The sequence below is a fragment of the Epinephelus fuscoguttatus genome, linkage group LG7 (assembly GCF_011397635.1).
Source record: "Epinephelus fuscoguttatus linkage group LG7, E.fuscoguttatus.final_Chr_v1".
In the NCBI taxonomy this organism is placed as follows: Eukaryota; Metazoa; Chordata; class Actinopteri; order Perciformes; family Serranidae; genus Epinephelus; species Epinephelus fuscoguttatus.
In genome coordinates this window covers 35,663,058-35,685,329 of record NC_064758.1, presented here as the reverse complement: position 1 = coordinate 35,685,329, position 22,272 = coordinate 35,663,058, and the positions used below count along the sequence as shown (strand labels likewise).

The 22,272-nt window shown below is 41.0% G+C and overlaps 1 protein-coding gene across 1 annotated transcript; it reads right to left on the bottom strand.

The window, feature by feature from the left end:
- Positions 1 to 458: 458 nt before the first annotated feature.
- sypb (synaptophysin b) lies at positions 459 to 20,884 on the bottom strand. Its single transcript, XM_049582019.1, has 7 exons — positions 20,800 to 20,884; positions 18,843 to 18,908; positions 6,358 to 6,482; positions 5,403 to 5,601; positions 5,103 to 5,294; positions 4,687 to 4,999; positions 459 to 2,549 (listed from the first exon to the last, which is right to left on the bottom strand). The coding sequence occupies exons 1-6, from the start codon at positions 20,815 to 20,817 to the stop codon at positions 4,718 to 4,720; spliced, it is 882 nt and encodes a 293-aa protein (XP_049437976.1). The 5' UTR covers positions 20,818 to 20,884; the 3' UTR covers positions 459 to 2,549; positions 4,687 to 4,717.
- Between the last annotated feature and the right edge of the window lie 1,388 nt (positions 20,885 to 22,272).

Genomic DNA, 22,272 nt, shown 5'->3' with positions numbered 1-22,272 from the left:
CCTTTTTTTTTATTTTGATATGTTTTAAATTTTTGTGTTTTTTTAAGTGTCACTCACGTCACAATGTCATGTTTTTTTTTAATTAATTCATTAATTTTTTTAATTTTATTTTAGTAGTAGTAGTAGTAGTATTTATCTATTTTATTTATCTAATATTTATTTTATTTATTTATTTTTTCAACGACATCTTTTTTTTTCAGACTTTTTTTCAAACACATCAGAAAACTAAACATTACAAAATAAAATAAAAGTCATTTTTAATGCCTGTGTTTTATTTTTTAGTGCCAAATTTTATTTTCAATGCCAAACTTAATGTTACTGTCACTAGGCAACACAACATGACTAACTGATTTATAAAAGGTCATTTTGTGGATCAACTATTCCTTTAATAAATCCAAACAATTAACCAAGTAAATGAACAGACGAGCAGCCTGTGAACAGAAGTACACATTTTAACCTTCAACAGAATAATTTCAATTTTATTTCATTTTGTTTCACATGAATCCCATATAATAAGAATACAGTAGAATTCTGGAGAGTCTTGGATAATTTTTTTTTGTTCTCTGACTTATCATTATCGTAAATACTAATATGAATACATCATACACAATAAACACAGCACTATCCAAAGGCGTAGAGAGAGTATCACAAGACATCATTCACCACTAACAACAGAGTATATATTTCATTTCAGCATATTTATAAGAGCTACAGTGAAAGAGAGAGAAAGACAGAGAGAGAGAAAAATAAACAGAGGTGGGGGGACTAGAGGAAGAGAGAAAGCCAGGTGCTTCTACACCGCCTGAATCAAAATAAAACCTGATTTAAAAAAACAAAAAGAGTGAATCCAAGGCTGCGCGATGGATCGATATATACTAGAGATGGACGACAATTCATCCTGATGAGGACTGTGGAAGCAAAACTACCAATCAAGACACATCTCTTACCATTTGGCAAACACGATCTTGTATATCCAAACAGGATTGGCAGTAGGACAGGCATTTATATCTGAAGAGAAGTAATTATTGCAGCACGTACTTTGTGCTTTGAGTAGAATATAGTAGAGCTGCTGTATGTGCTGTGCAGTAACCACTACGATGGAACAAACATACCACGGTATTACTGTGTAGTCTAACTTTCCTGCAGCTTTAAGTCTCTCAAATATGTTCAGGGATGCTTTAGGATATAAGGATGCATGCAGTTAAGTTCGCCTTCAGAGAGAGAGAAGAGACAAAGAAGGATTGAGGATGCAGGAGAAGTATATATGGAGACGTATTGTTCAGACTGCCTCATAACAATATGTGTTCACTATGGCATAACCAAGGTCGTTAATATACTTTGTTCTCATGTTAACGCGTACGTCACTGATTACAGCGTGATAGAAACACTGGTTAAAAAACTATATGACTCTGTCTTACAACTTTCCGGACCACGTAACAGGCGATCAAAACAGGACGAGGGTTCATTCACAAAATTAGTTCGATGCCATCACATAAATCCAAACGAATAAACAAACACACACACGTCGCTAAGTCTGTTGTTCACTGCCCCCCCCGATTGTTCACGATTTTCATACTGATAGCACACTATAGCAGTTTCTGAGACGGCACAGCAAATATGAGATGCTACCATGCTCACTAAGTTTTTTTTTTTTACTTAACCCTAATGCAACTTTTGATCTTATATGTGAGGATTTAAAATGTTCTGTGTATCACAAGAGTTCATCCTCGCTTGACAGTGATATTTGATGGAAAAATATATATAAAAACATAAATAAAACGACCTACTGCTATCATCTATTCACTGTTATTACTATTAATCACTCTGCTCACTTCTTTTATTAATAATCTGTTGTTCTTTTTGCTGTATTCTCAGCACCCTTCACCACATTTCATTCCAATGATGCTGATCAAATGAAAAAAAAAACATAGAAAAAGATGTTCATAGATTCTGAGATGAATAAATGAAAACATCATGATTGTTTAAGGGGATTTGAGGGGCAAAGGCTAAACTATGTGAGCTCCTAAACAGAACCAAAGTAAATGCAATTGAATAACTCTGTGCTCAACATTTGTTGTATAACAACTTATATGGAGTGCACAATTATTCAACTGTGTACATATAATCATATATATCAACATGTTGATATTTACACAGCACAGACAAATACATTCTCCCAAGTTAATATTACTACAATTTTTTTCCCCCATAAACGTAAGTCTTTTCCGTTACAAGATTTCTCTTAAATGTTCGTCAACGAATGTTTTGGTATTTGTATTCAAGTTTTTCTCGTATAACCAAACAGACAATCCTCTGTTGTCTTCTACAGTTAAATACATCACGAGAATAAACATCATGTTACAGAAAAGGACCCATTACTCCCCCCCGACCCACCCAGTGGTGTCTCCCCTCCCCAGGCCCCACCAGTTTCTGCCCTCCATGCCTCCCTCCCTCCGCCTGTCAACTCACAGATACACAAACAGACAAACAGAGGAGTGTGGAAATGCAGGTGGTGGTCGAGAGCCACACTCCGAAATCACAAGGTCACCCTGGGTAGAAGGAGAGAAGGTAGAGAAGGGAGGGAGACAGAGGGAAGGAAAATATTAAACACACGGCAAATGCCTCACGTGTTGAATATACAAACAAAGCTACAACCCAACAAATATGGGATGTTCAAAGCTGATCTCATCATTTTTCAAACGCCCTTTGCAGTTGCAGGTGGCTCCTCCTCCGTGATGATATTCAGTAAAGGTTAAGTAACCACAGCCATGCCTGAAAATGACAGCGGCATAGTGTATGTATACAAGGGACTGGGGCTTGTTGCACAAAACACCTTAATTTTTGTTCCATCAGTATGACATGCCTCGCCAATAACTGATTGGAAAGATCCAGAGAAAGTTGAGTGATCCAACTCCAGACAGTCACAATCATAAATTGACTTCTGGGCAAAATTTATAGCACAAAATCATGTCCTCATCATTAAGCGTGTTCATCGGGTTCTCCTGGTCGCAGAGATATTTTATATTATATATATAAAATATATATTTTATATATATAGAGATATCTTATTTTTTTTTTTCCAATTTATCTCTATAAATTCAGCCATGTTGCAGTTAAGATGGAGTCAGTGTCATGTTTTTGTCCTCACTTTGGTTACTAAGGTCCAACAGTTAAGCAAACTTTAATCTAAAGTACAAGCAGTTCCTTAGGGCAAGATCAAGATAATGAGAAAAACTTAAATTCTTAAGTAAACATTTTAAATAAACCTTAAGAACAAGACTTAAGGGTGTTTTGTGCAACCAATTTCATCTCAAGGAAACCTTAACTCTGACTTAAAGGAAAACCCACAGTGGTTATTAAAGAAAGGACACAAACTTACATTTAAAGCCCCTAAAAACTGGTTTCAAATCTTATTTATTTCCCAAGAAAATTAGATATCCACCACTAAATAAGCAGCTACCAAAGCTTAAGCTCAAAATTACATCCTTTGTGGGTTTTTTTTGTAAATATTAAACATTTTCTCATTTCTGTCATATGTATGATGTCAGATGTTTGTAATAAATGTGGCCAAAGTTTCAAATAACCTACTGTTTCCAACATTTTTTCTACTTTAGAGACCAGATGTCAGCTCTCGATGAATTTCTTTATATGGTCATCTGCTCCAGGCACACTAATGCCTGTGTTAATGTTACATACACTGCTACATGTACCAGTGAGGAGAGCAGAGAGAAAACTTTGGCAGAAATGTTTGCGTTCATGTAGCATCCCATCGGTAAAAAGGTTTTCATGGCCGTTAAAATAACACTGAAACACCAGGTAAGAGGTCAAGATCTAGCTGATGGCTCTGTCTGGACATTTCACAATCTTTGAGGACTGAGTGCAGATTTAGCTGATCAGGCAGAGCGCTGGGCCTCAGAGCACTTCACCAAAAAGCTCTTTCACTCACAGCTGTACGACTGTTACAGTTGGAGAGCAGAGGAACTGAAAGAGCAAATAAAGGAGGTGAGTGCATATGGGTCCATGTCATTGGTTTGACGTCCCATTAGTCTGACTGTCCGTGGTGCTGAATGGCTCGCGGCGGGCGTATGGTGCGCCGCGACCGGCTTGAGGCGGAGCACGCTCACAGCTTATGTGTTTGCCACTTTCTTTTTCATTTTAACCCACACCATGATCTTTTCCTGACCCTAACCAAGTGGTTTTTGTGCCTAAACCTAACCAGACCTTAACCACAGGGCATCATGATGATTTCGGAACGGACTTCGGAACAATGAGTTTAATATGGTTGAACCAATGGGCTGTCGAACCAATGGGCAGTTCCCGTGCATATAGCTGGACGAGACCTCAGTGTTAAAGGGGCTATTCTATATGCTATGTGCTTTGCAAGTTTAGCACAACTTCCATTAAGGTTGAGCGATGTCAACCAAACTGGCTCATGACAGTGTCCAAAGTGAAACATTGCATTGGAGGTGCAATGGATGTTTTCGCTAAGGAAATTAGCATCAGCATTATCACGTTTAACCAAAGACTGTAAAAGCAGGTGTGCTAACTAAGCTTGCAGCTAGCTGGCTTAGTAAGTATGGTGGTAGCTGGCTCCAAAAAAGCCAAACTTGAGGCTTCAAAACATCTATCACTCTTTACAGTCTATACTTGTAACCAGGCCATATGTGCTAAATGTTTCACACTCACCATCCTGCAGCTGTAGTTTGGCTGAACGGGCTCACATTTGATTAGAGTAGGAGGTGGGCTGCTGCTCATAGCCCTGGCTGTATCCTCCCTCCTCACTGTAGCCTCCCTGCTGGCCGTACTCGGGCTGGTATCCTCCCTGGGAGCCGGCGTAGGGATCCTGCTGAGCGTAGCCTCCCTGGGCGAAGGAATCGGGGGCGGGCTGCTTTTCCTGTGACGGGACGTATGTGCCAGAGAAGGCGGCCAACCAGCCGGTCTCCTTGAACACAAACCACAGGTTTCCTATCCACAGGATCAGGTTGCAGAAGCCAAAAGCCTGTGGAGCAAAGAAATGTTCGGAGACACGCATTCATTACTGTTTCTGTTCCCACATCAACTCTTCATATAGTTTCAATGAGCGTGAAGCATGAAGGACGTACCACAGAGGTGTTGAGGCCGGAGACCTTGGGGTCGTAGACTTCACGGCAACGATTATCTGGTTCGTCACAGGCCGAGATGAGAGTGATGACCCTCTCTGGATCGGTGGCTGTTTTCACATCTGACAGGCCTTTAGCCCAAGCACATGAGGACACCAGCCACATAAAGGCAAATACCGCCGTCACAACAAAGTCCTGCAGATCAGCAAGATGACACAATCACTTTTATGATCAACAGCAACAACTAGATATAACTGTAACACCAGTTCTTGTATCACATGTATACGGTGTAAACAAACTCACAATCTGGGGTCCCTTGCAGTTTTCACGGTACTTCTCCAGTATGAAACAGTATACAGAGAGGGCTGCCATAGAGTAGAGGAAGGAGAAGACACCGATGGTGACAAAGAACTCAGCTGAAGAGGAGTAGTCCCCGACCAGGAATAGACGCTCGGGATTCCCTCCCTTACAGGTGGGAGCATCAAAGTAAACCTGATGGAGCCTGAGCGCAGCAACAGAGACGGAGAGAGAAGTGAGAGAGTGCAAGAAGAGCTGAGAAAATAAACTTTGTGACGTCACTGATCGCTGTCTGAGATTTTTTTTTTTCAGTTTACATTGATAATATACGTTTGTGTAAAAACGATTAAAGCAATCCATAACAAAATAATGCTGAATAATGCATTTTAAAGGAGTAGTTCGAAATTTTGGGAAACACACTTATTCGCTGTCTTGTCAAGAATTTGATGAAAAAATTGATACCTTCCTCATGTCTGTTAATTAGATATGAAGCTACAGCCAGCAGCATAACCTTGTCATTTTTACTTCTAAGACCTTCTAATTTATTCATTTGCTTGTTATTACAATTGAGCAAAGTCAGGTTAGCTGTTTCCCACTGTTTCCAGCCTTTACGCTAAGCTAAGCTAATCATAGCTATTCCTTTAACAGGAATGGCTCAATCTACAGCCAGTGTTTGGTTTGTCTGTTTTGTGCTACTGTAAAAACATGTCGGTGCAACATGCAACGATCTCCATAGATGAGAACCCTATGAAGATATAAATGGCTCATTCTACGGTAATGAAAACACAGGTGATTATACACTGGAGAAAACATACTTTTTTTGGATTACATTTCAGCCAATATATCCAACTAAATCTTTCATACTGGACCTTTAATCTGTTACAATTCATAAGGGTCTACAGTTGATTTTTACCACTTATTTCTGTCACAGTGTTCACAATAACTTGTGAGTGACACATACCTGAACGGATATTCAAATTCTACTTCTATGCCTAGATCACTCTCCGACCGGTTTTTACACTCCACGCTCATCTTGAACATGCCAGAGTAACTGCCACATGTCGAGAAGGCGAAGATCGCAAAGATCTGTGGGAGAAAAGAGAAAGGAAAAAAGACATTGTTAAATGACAAGTCTTCACCACCACCTGCATCAGACCACTGCCCCCCTAAGATTACATAGAGTGCCGAAGTCACGCCCCTTCCGGTAGAGCTCATGGGACCTTAGATCGGAAAAAATTTGAATGGCAGTGAATGGGGAGAGCAATATTATCTTTTGTTCCTGTTTGAGTTGCGATGTGAAATCTAAATATGTTGTTAATGTATTTAAAACATAAATTTTAAGGTCAAGAAAGTCATACTTTGTGGTAAAACTGTTGAGATATAAGCTTTTTAATTAGAAAGACTCACGAGTACATAGGAGGAGGTCGCGCATGTGATGTCATAGTTTTCGCTCGCTTCCAGCAGCTTGGCCTCCCCACTGAAATTCCACTGTTTTATGATTAATCAATTTATGATTGAAGATGTCTGTGTGTTTTGTGCCAGGCTGCAGTCACTCCAAGCTGCTGGAAGCGAGTGAAGACTATGATGTCACATACGCGACCGCCTCCTGTGTAGTCTTTCTAATTACGTTTTTTTCAAAAGCTTATATCTCAACAGTTTTACCACAAAGTATGACTTTCTTGATCTTAAAATTTAGGTTTTAAATTCATTAGCAACATATTTAGATTTCATGTTACAACTCAAACGGGAACAAAAGATAATATTTCTCTCCTCATTCACTGCCATTCATATTTTTTTTGATCTAAGGTCCCATGAGCTCTACCAGAAGGGGCGTGACTTCGGCACTCTATTACTCCACCCTTCATGCCTGTGACTTTCTGTCCCTCCAAACATGCCACGCAGGCCAAAGAGAGGACTAATGTGAGTGGTATATGGACTTTTCACTAGGACTGCCCCCTGATAACCGACCAAGCGTCAACCAGAAAGGTCATTAGTCAGCAAGATTTCAAAAAAACCTAGATGACTGGACCATGTGGGAATTTAATTTGAAAGGACAGACACAGGAAGTGTCCACGCTCAGCAGTCAGACAGGAGTCAGGTTAATTTCAAGGGCTGGTACCTGTGGTTATTCCACAGGCTAGTTAATAACATGTCGGGCAGGAAATCCAAAATGTGGGATCATTTTGAGAAGGTGAAGGACGAACCCAAGGTGATATGTAAACTCATCTTCATTGGTCGACTACAAACATGACGTATCATCTGAAACATGGAAGTAGCTACATGCCCATTAGCCCACAGTGTCATTAACAGGCGGCTTGCTCAGTGTGTGACGTGCACTTGTAGATAAAATACAGGCCTATATTAATGAAGGTTCATTAGTACGGTTTTGTATTTCTCTGTAATGTAGCACAGTGTTAACAATGTTACTGATACTATTCTTTCTCACACCTTCAACTCAAACCATTGTGTTGCCCCGCCCAAAATATATCATTTAATAATTAAATTAATATCGTAAACATGCGAGTGACTAGTCGACTAATGGCCCTAAATGAGGACTGTTGGTTGACTAGAAAATGTCTTAGAAGGGGCAGTTTTTTCAGACGTGGTGAGAAATCTGAAGTCATCTGGTGACCTCTGACATCACACTGACAATGCAATAACACAAGAAAGGAGCTCCGGTGACAAAACAGGTGAGAGCTCATTTACACTGGGAGCTGCAGACTGCTGCTGCTTTCACCACCTGCAATGTCTGAAGCAGATTGATCCTCCACCAATCGCAGCAAGTTGCTGAGAAATGCACACAGAGTGCAAATCAATGCAGCGTTATCACCGGGTTACACGGCGAGGGCTGCGCCTGTTGCCATGGTTACCATTACAATTGGTTTTCTGTAGATGTTTTATAGTATTTCTATGTATCTGTTGTGGTACAACAGTGATTGTGCTTTTGTCAGGTCGCCTGTTACTTCAGGTGCACACAGAGTCTTGTTCTTCAGCTCCTACTAGCTGTCACGTAAACCACGGCACAAACAGGCATGCATGGAGATAAACACACACACACACACACACACACACACACACAGCAGATTAGACGACTAAGACTATTTTTACCACACCCTCCCTACGCTGCGGGCCAGATCCGATTGGATAGAAAATCCAGCTATTAATCTGACTGTGGTGCTCCACCATCTGTCACCAAATACTCAACTACAAGCTACTGTAAAGCCAGTCACAACACACACAAAGCCACACCCGGACACGTGAGCTGGTAGCACACACACACACACACACACACACACACACACACACACACACAGGCACGTCTTGTAGTGCTGTCTACCTGCTGCAGGCTTCAACACACTAAACTATTTACAGTAATCTTTCAGCTACTGTGAGTCGGAGTCTTGTTTGTTGGATTCACACACCGGCTGCCTCATTGTGATCACGTCCTCCTCTGTTCCTGCAGGGTTTATTTTATTTTCTAGTGTCCTCCTCTCCCAACACCTCAAACACATTCCCTCCCTGGTAGAAGGCTAATTAACAGGTTTTAATAACCAATGCAAATGACTGTGGATGTGCTGAAAGTGGCAGTGTGTGCGGGAGGGGGAGCGGAGCCTGCTAATAAACAACACAGTTTATTATCAATTTCGAGCAAGAGCAAAAACTGCCATCTGGAGTGGAGAGTTTCCACATTATTATTACAATGTTACTCAGAACTGAGGACACTCATCCTGCAAATCTTCATCAATATTTGAGCTTTATTGCGTTTTTGTGCTGGCACACCTGAACCAGAAAATGCTGCTCTGAATGCACCGTGGATGCTGACTAATTCTGGTGTCAGTTCACGTTTTATTCTTGATGTCACGTCTGTTTAAAAACAAAATGTGAGCTACGTTTTATGTTCTCTTTAAAGCCCACGCTGTGTAATAGGATGTAATGCTGCAGCAGCTGTGCAATTAATCAATACCTTCAGCATGTGCAGGGAACACAACTGCAGTGTCGGCGCAATTCTTAACACTGTGCGCATAGTGGTACACTGAATCCTAAAATACACATCATGTCGTCCATCTTTTGCTGTTTAATAAAAACCCTTATGGCACTGCTGAGGCTGTTTTTACTTTTAGGACTGTTCAGAGGTTTTACAGCTCCCAGTGTCCATATCATTCTTTCATTATCCCTCTGAGATGGTGAGAGGTTAAGATTTAATGAGAGGGATCAATATGGAGACCAACAACACTTTATGTCCCAGCTGTCTTCTTCTTCTTCAGAGACATTTTGTGGGAAGTTAAAACACTAACAAAGGCTGGATTCTCTATTTTAGAGATAATGTCAGCAACGAGCCACACTGCTGCTTCGACTGAATCATCCTGCAGTGATACAGTGTTATGAGTCAACAGATCTGGATCACACTGACATGAGGAATCAATAGGTGGAGCAGCATATTTACACACTGATTAATGTAAATGTATCAGTTGTGCACACATTCTTGTATTTTTTTTTCTTTCAGATGGTGCTTTCAGACCTAGAGTTGTATTTCTTTGGTCTGAATCAGGGACTAGTGTTGTTTTAAAGTTGCATAATTGCCCAGAGTTGGTTCGTGTTCTCACAGCAGCATTTACAAGAGGACCAGATAAAATTCTTTGCACGATAAAGCTGCTCTGTTGAAGAAGAGTACACTTGCAACATAAACGTGACACTTTCTAATGTCACAATGGAGGGACAACTACGCAGGTTGATTTTAGCGCTGCTCATCGTGGACTATATTGCTGTCATTGTTCATTTTAGTCAAACCATACAGTTTGAAAATGAGGCGCGGCTCCAACTAGAAAACAATGTTTTGATGCATTGGATGTGCTGAATGTGCATATTAAGGCAGTACAGGAGGAGGTGCACATTAATAATCCTCCAGGACTGTAACATGCTCATGTTTAACCCAAACAATGTGTCATGTGACTGCAGTTGGTTCGGATCCAGGTCAGAACACGTTCTCACCACAAACGAACCGCACCAGAGTTCATTTGTAACCGGACTGAGACCACCTCTTCAAGAAGGTCTTGGTCCGGTTGTTTTGGTGCGCACCTGATAACGATTGCTGTGTTCACACCTGCCCAAACGAACCGCACTTCAGGGGCAAATGAACTTGAGTTTGATTGAACCAAACCAAACAGGGCAGGTGTGAAAGCACCCTAAACTGCAAATGGGTGTGGTTTAAATTGGAAATGGCGGGATACTAACTGGAAGTTAATTTAAACCTGAACTCAATATGATTTGATCAGAAGTTTCTTTAATTATTATTTATTAGAAAACAGTTTACAGAACAATCTCAGCATTGAGCTTCAGATTGTTTTTTAGCACAAGAGCAACTGAACACAGCTATCTAAATATGAATTTTCCCTCATCACAAGTGTGGATATTGCCAAATTTTATTTGTACTCGTAAAAACTACACTACCTGTACAGGATACCTATTTCACCTGAGTATTAGGCCCAACCCTAGAAAAAAACCAACATGTAGACATCATCATGTTACATTAACACAGATATCTACTATCTTTCCACATGCACATATTCAGTGCATATACACACCCGAGTTGAAAAATCTGAACTTCAGCTACCAATTTGCGTTGGGAAAGCCAATCAGCATTGAGATGCTCCAGAGATGTATGATGCTGAGGACAGCATGCATATGAAGCGTTATTCAGTGTGATAACGTGAGTAACGTGATGTGAAAATTTGCATTGCGTTTAGTGTGAACACAACATAGCGTTTACATTTCTCATCCATGAGTAGATGCACCCTTCCTTGTGTGTGATGATACAGTTAGCAGGTGTAGTTTGCTAGAAAGAAAATAGTTCCTACATGAAACTGCTCGCAACAAGGTCTGTGGATTATCTTGAGTAACCTTGTCATGACTTCAGGAAATGGACATTGCTGTTGAGTTTTTCAAATGTTTCTTTTGGGCGCTTTGAGCACCACAAGCCGAGTGACATCTTGTTTATTTGACTGGAGAGAAGGCAGACATCTCTATGGTTGATATCGTAAACAATCTGCAACTCACACCAAAACAATCTAGACTGATGAATAGCACTACAGGTAAGAGGAAAAAACATTTATTTTTGATTTTAGGGTGAATTGTCCCTTTAAAGGACCACCAAATCTGTCACAATTCATCCTGAGTGGGACATAAATGTCTGTACCAAACTATACATCAATCCATCCAATAGTTCTTGAGATATTTTCCAAAGATGGTGGAGCAACAGACTTCCCTGAAAACCAGCAGCAGGACAGTGAATCTAAACGGGAGGCACCAAACAACAATTAAGAGTTGTACTTTTATGGTGATAGATGAGTGGAAGGAGTGATGGGGGAGGAAGAACAGGGCCGGCCAGACTGAGAAAAGAAATGGTGGCACACTGAGTGTTAGGTGCCATGGTAACACTATTGGCAGCATCACACAGTGAGGAGGCAGCGGAGGCTGGTCGGTTTCTACGCCTCCTGGTATGCTGGATGGTTGTCAGCTCTTCTGTGCTGAGAAGATACACAATCTCACACACACCCAGACTCAAACGATCTGTCTGCTGCTGCTTTTCTCACAGTGCCTGTCTGTCTGTCTTTCTCTGTGAAAACTGATCCACAGATCAATAAGAGTACCAACTGTAGAGCCTGACTGATGCTGGATATTTGAAGCTAGATAGTGACACTGATATCTGAAAGGTACAAAAATCCATTAACACTGATCATTTTTCACATAAGTTCATAACATTTAGATATGGATTTTCGATTTTGAAAGAATTACTGTCTTATAAATCACTGTTTCAATCATAATAGTGAATAAAAAATAATACCTTTGGTATTCATGCACTGCAATTTCTTGTTAGCTATTCTCCAACATATTCACCAGTACCACTTGATCTACTAATATCTGATTTATCACCCTAATATCAGCCAAGTTATCTTGGTCTAGTCAATATTCTGGTGACATTAAAGGAACAGCGTGTAAGATTTAGAGGGATTTAGTGGCATCTAGTGGTGAGGATTGCAGATTGCAACCAGCTGAACCACCTGGTCTGTTTTTTTTGGTTTTGTTTTTTTTTTACTAAGAGTTGAGTTATCCGCAGAGGTCTCTTCCTCTCCAAAACAAACGGACCAGGTGATTAAAACTGGAGAACACTAAATAAATCAGTTTCATGTTACAAATCAGTGTTTCTCCAACACTGTTTGGCACATCGCAGACAGGCAGCTAATCTAGCACCTGCCAACATGTGCCCAGCTTTATGTTTTACTGCGAGCTAAATTATCAGCAGAGGTCTCTTCCTCCCTAAAACAAACGGACTGGGTGATTTAAACCGGTAAAAACACTTAATTAAGCAGTTTCACGTTACAAATCAGTGTTTCTCCGATGCAGTTTGGCATTCCAGAGATGGCTTCCTAGCCTAGCACCTGCTGATGTGTGCTCAATGTTTTTCTTTGATAATTTAAGATCCAGACGTTCAGGAGGTTTTTACTGCGAGTTAAATTATCCGAGGTCTCTTGCTCTTCAAAGTATTAATGCTGAATAAAGCAGTTTCACAATAAAAAAAAAAGTTTTTCTGATGCTCTTGTCGCACTGGGGGCCGACACAAAAACGCAAAAATGCAAAAAAATGTGAATAGCTCTATCTACAGCCAATGTTTGGTTTGTCCGTTCTGGGCTACTGTAGAAACATGGAGGTGCAAAGTGCTGGACTATGTGGATGAGATCCCACTCACTATGTAGATATAAACGTCTCATTCTATGGTAAGAAAACCAAAACAGTTCTAATTTTCAGGTGATTATACCCCAAAGAAAACATACTTGTTAGATTATATTCCATTTCTGCCAATATATCCTTCACACTGGACCTTTACATATTTCCAAATTTGATGATTTTATGCCAAATCATTAAAAGATACACTTGTTTATTTGCAACAAAGTCACTGAAGCCCATCCCTGCAGGAGGGTTAGCAGCTCTTTACATGCAGACATTCAGCCAAAAGCACAAAAGCGCAAAAATAAACACAAGCCGTGTGGGCCTTCACTAGAGACCCTGGAGTAATAACCTCAGAGAGTCACTGAGCGTCTGAACAGCAAAAGCCCCTGAGCTACAACAAAATCAACAGCCTTTCTTACACATTAGGGACGACGGCAGAGCGAATCAGGCTTCATGTTCTCACAAACAGCCTTTTTTTATGAGTCAGAGAGTGAAATTTGTATGCAGATGAAATTCAGCATAGCAGTGTAGCGGTGGAGGCAGGAGGCTGTTTTGGTTGAGCTCCACACATCAGCTTTATTTGGGAACTCGATGTCTTCCAACATCCATCAAATCTCAGCTTTGTCAGCACTATTCCCCAGAGACAGGGAGAGACTGAGAGAGGGTGGGTGAGGCGGGGTTGGGCGGTGAGGTGGGCAAAGCTTCATGAGTCACACATACTGAGTGCTGTTTAAATCTCACACATGAAGAGAAAACACTGGTGCAAAAAAAATGTAATTTTTAACCTCAATTTTAGACAAAATCTTTACACAAATCCCACAGTCTTGACTGGTGTCAACTGATCTGACTTGTAAAGGCACATACTGACCACAACAAAAATCCAAAAAAGGTTTGATTGTACCACACAGAAGCATCTTTGTCATCACTGCCCGTTTCCACAGAGAGAGGGGGAGGCTTCTCTCTCCCCTCCTAAAAAACACTGCTGTGCATGCCCATATTAATCCAGAAAGAGCAGCAGCTCCAGCAGCCCCTCCTCTAGTGTGACGCTGAGGCACGCAGACCTCTCTGACAGATGATTCATGGGCCCTGGCCTCCTGAGCGCACCTCCTGATTGGCTGTTTGGCTCGCTGTGACCCAGGGAGGCAGTGATGAGGTGCTGGCACACTCACACAGCTCCAGGGAAGGACTACAGAGTCATGCAGTACACTCATGCTCTCTGACTGTTCTCTGGCATATCTGCAGAGCCCATTACAGTGTGCGACTCTGTTGGAGCCGCTATGGCACGCACGTTTCCATCTGGGTCGTGTTGAGTGCGTTCACATGCTGAGGATCAGGGATGCAGCTAATAATTATGGGACCAGTGTGCAGGAAGGGCATCCCCATCTCAAATTCTTTCTCATCTATCGACCCTGCTCAAGGACGAAGGTTTTATTACAACACTGGGGGAGGGACACGTATGAAACAAGGAGTCGGGGTTGGGAGGGAGTGTCAAACAATTTCCTGCACTATGGTGAAATCTGGTGGAAATGTCTTTAATGCTAAAAATAAAAGTCCTCTGCTACTTTCATGTTTTCACTGGGAGAGGGGGGCAAACATACATGTTCTACATATTGCTGGAGATGTGTTTGCTGCATCCCCCTGAAATCTACAGAAACTTCCTGCATTCTGGTGAATTTAGGGACCACTTTGGGCATTTTCTGCATAAATTCATGGTGGAAATGACTTTAATTCCATCAAAATAAAAGTCCCTTGCTACCGTTTTTTGGTGGTGGTGTCTAAATACTGAGAGGGTCCCCTATATCCACCCTAAAATCTACGTCTATGCCAAGGGTGTAGGTTTCAGTCCAACACTTAGGAGGACACACAGGAAATTGGGGGTCCTCCTTCAGGGAATTTCAGCATCAAACACTTATTTTCCTGCATTCTTGTGAATTTTTATGCACAATTGGGGCCTTTTGTGCATAAATTTATGGTGGAAATATGCTCTTGTTTGTTTTTGCGGTGAGGCGTATGTACATGTTTTGAATACTAATGGGGATGTGTCCCCTGTGTCCCCCCTAAAATCTACGTCTATTCCAAGAGCATAGGTTTTGTTTCAACACAAAGGAGGTAACATAGGAAATGAGTTTGGGGCCCTCCCTCAGGAAATTTTGAGTGTCAAATAGTTGTTCCCTGCATTCTGGTGAATTTTTATGCGCCAATTTGTGCCTTTTCTGCATCAGTTAACAGTGAAAATGTCTTAAACTCCTTTAAAATAAAAGCCCTTTGCAACCCTCATGTTTTTATTGAGGGGAATATACATGTTCTAAATATTGAGGTGGACGTGTCCCCCTGCGCCTCCTGATGTCTGCAACTGTGCCAAAATGTATTCATATTTACATTGCATGCATATACTGAATCAAATGATTCAAAATGATAGTATGATGGTGAAAAAAGCCCAAGGTGACCTCCTCATAGAGCTCGTTTTGTTAGGGCATCAGTCTAAAACCCAAAGATATTCAGTTTATGACAATATACAACAACAAAAAACATTAGATTCGAACATTTGATGAGCCAGAACAAAACATTTTTGGACATTTTTCCTTCAAAAATGACTAAAATGATGAATTTTCAAAGTAGTTGCAGCTCTAGAATCGATTTTGCTCACTCTGTTGATTATGCAAACCGGGTGCCGAAACCACAACCACAAACCACAACCAGCCTGAACCAGTTCATTACATCACATCAGGGTTTATATCATAACATGAGAAAAGATACATTTAACAGGCTTTCACTTTGCTGTGGGGCCTGTGTGGGTAATTAGTACCACTATTCCCACCACTGTGGTGCCCCAGCTGTAGAGCACGAGAAAAAAATTGCAATACAGAGGCACCACTGTTAACCCCGCAGCCTCGTCAGTATGAGCATGCTCTGTTTTATGAAAGATATCTTTGACTGTAGGACAACATCCTGAATGTCCAATCCTCTAAAAATGTCTGCTCTTGGACGGATCGTCATGAAAGGAGGGCTGAAACTAACCAGTATTTTCCATGGATATGCATTATTGTGTAGTTGATGAATGCCCAAGCTGATGCCATCTTATTGGTTGTTTTGTGCGACTAACAGACCAAAAGCCAAAAGATAACCAGTTAATAATTGTATAAGAAAAAGAGAAGCAGTAAATACTAACACTTGAAAAGCTGGACCCTGGAAGTGTTAGAAAACTAATTAAAGCTACAGTTGGTAACTTTTATTAAAAAAAAAACTTTTTGTCATATATGCTGAAACTGTCACTATATCCACACAGCAGAGGATGAGACAGATGATTTGTATAGAAAGGTCATGTTCCTCGGCTTCCTGATACAGTGCCGAAGTCACGCCCCTTCCGGTAGAGCTCATGGGACCTTAGATCGGAAAAAATATGAATGGCAGTGAATGGGGAGAGCAATATTATCTTTTGTTGCCGTTTGAGTTGCGATATGAAATCTAAATATGTTGTTAATGAATTTAAAACATACATTTTAAGCTCCCTTCCTGCAGCTTGGCCTCCCCGCTGAAATTCCACTGTTTTATGATTAATCGATTTATGATTGAAGATGTCTGTGTGTTTTGTGCCAGGTTGCAGTCACTCCACGCTGCTGGAAGCGAGCGAAAGCTATGACGTCACATACGCGACCGCCTCCTGTGTAGTCTTTCTAATTATGTTTTTTTCAAAAGCTTATATCTCAACAGTTTTACCACAAAGTATGACTTTCTTGACCTTAAAATTTATATTTTAAATTCATTAACAACATATTTAGATTTCATGTCGCAACTCAAACGGGAACAAAAGATAATATTGCTCTCCCCATTCACTGCCATTCATATTTTTTCCGATCTAAGGTCCCATGAGCTCTACCAGAAGGGGCGTGACTCTATACTGCTTCTCATGACATCACTGCTCTCAAGCAGCTGTCAATCATGTCAATCACTGCTCGTGAACTGCGATTGGACGGTCGAACTAGGCAGCGCTGATCAAATATGAATCAATATTCTGTTACTGTAATGCCTATTTCTCAAACATATTTTAGTGTACTGTTTAGCTGTAGTATGAGATATCTGTGACCTGGCTGCTATGTTAGAAACAGTCAAGCTGAAATGAAGCACCGGCCAATTTTACAGGTTAACAGTACACTAAAACATGTTTCTGAAAACATTTGAGGCAAGAAATATGCAATGCAGTAACAGAATCTTGATTCATATTCGATCAGTACTGCCTAGCTTGACATTTGGCCGCAGTTCACGAGCAGTGATTGACATGATTGACAGCTGTGTTAGAGACTCCTCAGCTCTGATTGGTTGTTTTTGTTCACATGCGGTAATGCCATGAGAAGCAATACAAGGAGGCCGAAGGACATGACAAGATTCTGTTACTGCATAGCCTTTTTCTTGCCTGAAATGTTTTCATAAACATATTTTAGTGTACTGTTTAGCTAAAAAATGAGAACATTTTTAGCCCAGCTGGTGCTTCGTTTCAGCTCGACAGTTTCCAAAATGGCCGCTGGTTCACAAGTATCTCATTTTACAGCCAAACAGTACACTAAAATATGTTTAAATAGCCACTGCAGTAACAGAATCTTGATTCATATTTGATCAGCACTGTCTAGTTTGACAGTTTTACTGCAGTTCACGAGCAGTGATTGACACGATTTACAACTGCGTTTGATACTCCTCGGCTCTGATTGGTTGATTTTGAGCCATGGTACATTCTAGCAAATGCTGTTAAAAGCGCTACGACGATGAGGAACATGATTTTTTTCACAGACTATCTTTCTCACGCACACTAGTGCCAGTTTTATCAAATATGCCAAAAAGTTATTTTTTATTAAAGCTACCAACTGAAGCCTTAATCAGTTAGTAAAATAGTTGCAGTAGATTGATTAATCACCAAATTCTCTTAACCCTAAGTGGAACTGGAACTGTGAAAATCATTTTTTTTTTACATTATCTGTCTGATTATGGACAGAGTAAAATATCTTATATAGATCCTGTTAAATGATATTCCATGAAAAATAAACAAGAAAAACAAAAAAAATCTTTAAGATAGAGACATTTTATAGCCCCTGATGTAGATTACATAATTCAGTAAATCTACTTAAACTGCTCTCTTCATAGACAAACTACTGAATGACTAGTTTCTGGCTCCATCTTTTGGTGGAGGAGACTGAGCACATGAAACAGAGGTAATGAACTGTTCCAGTATGCAGAGGTCACATCCTCTGAGAAGGATTTGACAAATTGTCAGTATATTCCTCGGTGGACTGACACCGTGTTACTACAGCAGTGACGTAATACATCCTGCTGGTGTCTCCTGCTCAGGCCTGCTGGGGCAGTATCACATTATCAAGTTACAAGAAGGGACTCCTCAGCATTAAAGCTCACTGTTTGAATACAGTTAAAAGAGTAATTATTACACATCAGGTGGAGCTGTAATGTTTCTGGAGAAATAAAAACATCTGATGTGAAACCCTCACGAGAGAGGGTGTATTATTCTCTAAGAGTGGAGATTCATATCCATCATTAAATCCCACACAGCTTCATGACCTCTGCCTGACAGAAGGTCACACATCCGTCAGTCAGGAGCATGACAACATAATTTATTGCAAACGATACAAGCTCCAAGTGGTTTATCCATCACAATATGTGATTGTTTTTAATGAATGGAAAATTCATGGAATAAAATATGTAAAACACAGAACTTACCCACTGTAGAACTTTGATAAATCCCAACGGTTGTTTGATTACCGTGAACTGCCCTTGGGCCACCAACTGCCAAAAGAAAAACAAGTCGTCAATTAGGGGCTGTTCGTTATTTATGAGAGGGGAGGAGGTGGTGCAAAACAGGAGGTGCTTAAAATATTGCTTTTTAAGATTATTTTTGGGGCGTTTTTTGCCTTTATTGACAGGACAGCTGTAGATACACAGGAAGTCAGAATCTATCCCAGTCCGCTGCAAACACTCAAACTATTTGGGGGCGTAAACTCCACCAGGTGAGCTGGGGGTCGCCCCAAATGATGTTTTAATCACTGGAGAGGGAGTTATGTTTTTTTAATCAGGCTTAGGGGTGAGACATTTAACTTTAAATTGTCATATTTTGTATTTAAATACCCTCAGAAACCCGCAAGTGGGTTTGAAAGGCATGTTTTCTCTAAAAAAAAAAATCCAAAATCACACCATTTATCATCGCCTGAAACTGTGTGGTGAAGGGAGGGTCATACATTTTTTCACAGTCACTCAGGGAGGCTCAAGGAAAAATATTTATGCAGTAAAAATGGCAGCACCCACTAGCTCACCTGGTGGAGCAGGCACCACCCCCTGATAACTAAAGTACAGTCCCTTAGCAGAGTTGTTATTTTTAATTTTCCCTCTGACTCCTGCTCTCACTGTGTGAAATCACGATGCACGATAATGGTGACATAATGATGCTGATTAAAAACATGGACCTAATTACCTCAGTCTCGTGTAGCCCACAGGCCAGTGTGGTCTGCTGCTGGCACCTGCAGGTGTTTGTTACATGGCAAATATCTGCAAATGACTCACAGCTGGCATCTTTGTGGGCCTGAGAGGTGATGTACAACTACAATACAGTCTCTTTAATATTGACTGAGTGTGTGTGTGTGTGTGTGTGTGTGTGTGTGTGTGTGTGTGTGTGTGTGCTCCAGCCAGCATAACAATTAATTAAAGCTGATTAACCCACTGTTTCCTCAGCTCTCTCGCTGCACACTTCACAGCAGCATTTAATTTTTCCGATATAAATTTGTGCACAAATCTCGCGAAATCTGCGCACTGGAGGAGACATCAAAACAAGCATTTGTGCGCAGGTGAATGCGACACCGCAAAGAAGGCGGTGTGTCCCTGTGTGCATCAATAAATGGCCGCACTGGAAATAAAGCAACAGCAGCAGCATCAGTGATGGTTTCTCTCCCTCTGTGGGGCTTCTATCACCCTCATTGTCTCTCCAGCAGCTGCATCCGTATGAAACAGATGACGCATGTCGTGAAACATCCATCCAAACAGACTGTCTTATTCTTCGGTCATGTCAAAGGAAAGCCTTCTTGGCTTTGAGACAATCTAACACAGCTTTCTGGGAATGAGGAGCTGGCCGCGGACATGGAGATGCAGGAGACCGTCCTCCTCTGTGGTGTCGGGGCCTACTGCGGCTATCTGAGCAAACCGAGGGGCCTTAGAAATTAATCATGTTTGTTATCTTAGTAACAGCCGGCTAATTGAGACGCGAGCAGCCTAAATCAATTAGCAGAATCCCCGGAGATAATAGGCTACATCCTCCCCTTGCTTTGCGAAATGTCATTGCTGCAGAAATCTCTGGACATCCTACACATTTTTTGGACAGTCAGCGGGCCGCTCCATCACACCGACTGCAGCATCAGTGCTGGAAAAAATGTCCAATTACATCGCGCTCTGTCGTGCATTTGCACCACTACATTTATTTATCCTTTTAGAAGGATAAATGCATAAATCATAATTCCGACTCCAAGTCAATCGAAAGCTCTGCATTAAAAACCCTTCAGCTCGGCGCATCTGTGGCAAAAAACAATTTAATTTAAGCACACGACAAAAGGCGATGAGGCAAATTAAATGAACAGCAGCTACCGAACAAAACAATAATGAAATAGATGATTTTCTCCCCCCAAAGCCTTACCTGGTTTACAACATCCATCTTGGCCGCTTACTCGCTGATAAGAGGATCAGAGGGGCGGAGGGGGGGAGGCGTCTCATCCGGAACAGCCCAGGGGAGGCTCCACAGGGAGGGAAGAGCCGGACTGCGTCACGAGCAGGGAGAGGACGTGCGAAGCGTCGTGACGTCAGATAAACCATCGGACGTGGAGTAAAGACGAGGCGTCTGTCCAATCAGCAGCGCCGCTTTATTCTAAGGGCAGATTGAGATTGAGCCTGAGGGTTATAATGCAGAGAGGAGGCTGTTCACGCTTTAGTAGACACAAGGAGGGATGTAAAGGGGGAATATAAAGGTCAGTGGAGGTTCGTGAACCGCTGCTGGTCATTAACACCATCAAATGTCAGCTGATTGTATTTTTAGAAGAATGAATTTTCCTTCAGTGAAAACCTTGTGGGTAAATCTCATACTGCACATAATCGGGAGGAGTTCAAGAAGATTTCAGGGTTCTTTACATTCATGCAAACAATTTAAACATAAAGGACGATCACCACACGCATATTGGCACTCATGGACGGATATCTAGCTTTCAGCTTTGAAGGCACAGGCCTAGAAGCACCAAGGTGTCAGGGGCCCCCTGGACTTCACCTGCAACATGTCACTCAAATTAATACTGATCACGAAGAGACTCAAAATGACAACCAAGAGACACAAAGGGCCTGCAACAACTGCAAAACAACACAAAACAATCGAAACAAAAGCCATGAAATGACTTCAAAGAGACACAAAATTACCTCAAAGAGATCCAAACAATGACATGAAGGCACAAAACAACCACAAGGAAAATTACCTCAGTAAGACACAAAGGACTACCAAAAGACACAAAACAACCACAAAAACACAAAATAACTATAAAGCAACACAAAACAACCAAAGAAGTACATAAAATTAACTCAAAGACACACAAAATATCCTCAAAGAGACCCAAACAACTACAAAAAAGCACCAAACAACTACAAGGAGACACAAAACAACCACAAGGAAACAAAAGTTGACTAAAATAGACATAAAATAACCCAAGAGAGACACCAAATTACCCCAGACACCAAAATGACTATACACAAAGGCACAAAACAACCACAAGGAGACACAAAATGACCACAAACTGACACAAAAAGACCACAAAGAGATGCAAAATAAGTCCACCTCAGAGACTCAAATGACTACCAAAGACAAGAAAACAACCACAAAGACATACAAAATGTCACTAAAGCAACACATAATGAACAAAAAAATCCATAAAATTACCTCAGTAAGACACAAAATTACCTCAAAGACACACAAACGAATACAAAAAGACAAAAAACAACCACAAGGAGACACAAAATGACCAAAAACTGACAGAAAAAGACCACCAAGGTATGCAAAGGAACTACAATGAGACACATAATAACTCTAAAAACGGGCAAAACAACCACTAAAACACATAAAATGTCTACA

Coding starts and splice junctions, on each gene's coding strand:
- sypb (XM_049582019.1), bottom strand. Junction 5,602..6,357: donor GAATTTGAATATCCGTTCAG/GTATGTGTCACT, acceptor TGCTGCGCTCAG/GCTCCATCAGGTTTACTTTG. Junction 5,295..5,402: donor ACTGCAAGGGACCCCAGATT/GTGAGTTTGTTT, acceptor GCTGATCTGCAG/GACTTTGTTGTGACGGCGGT.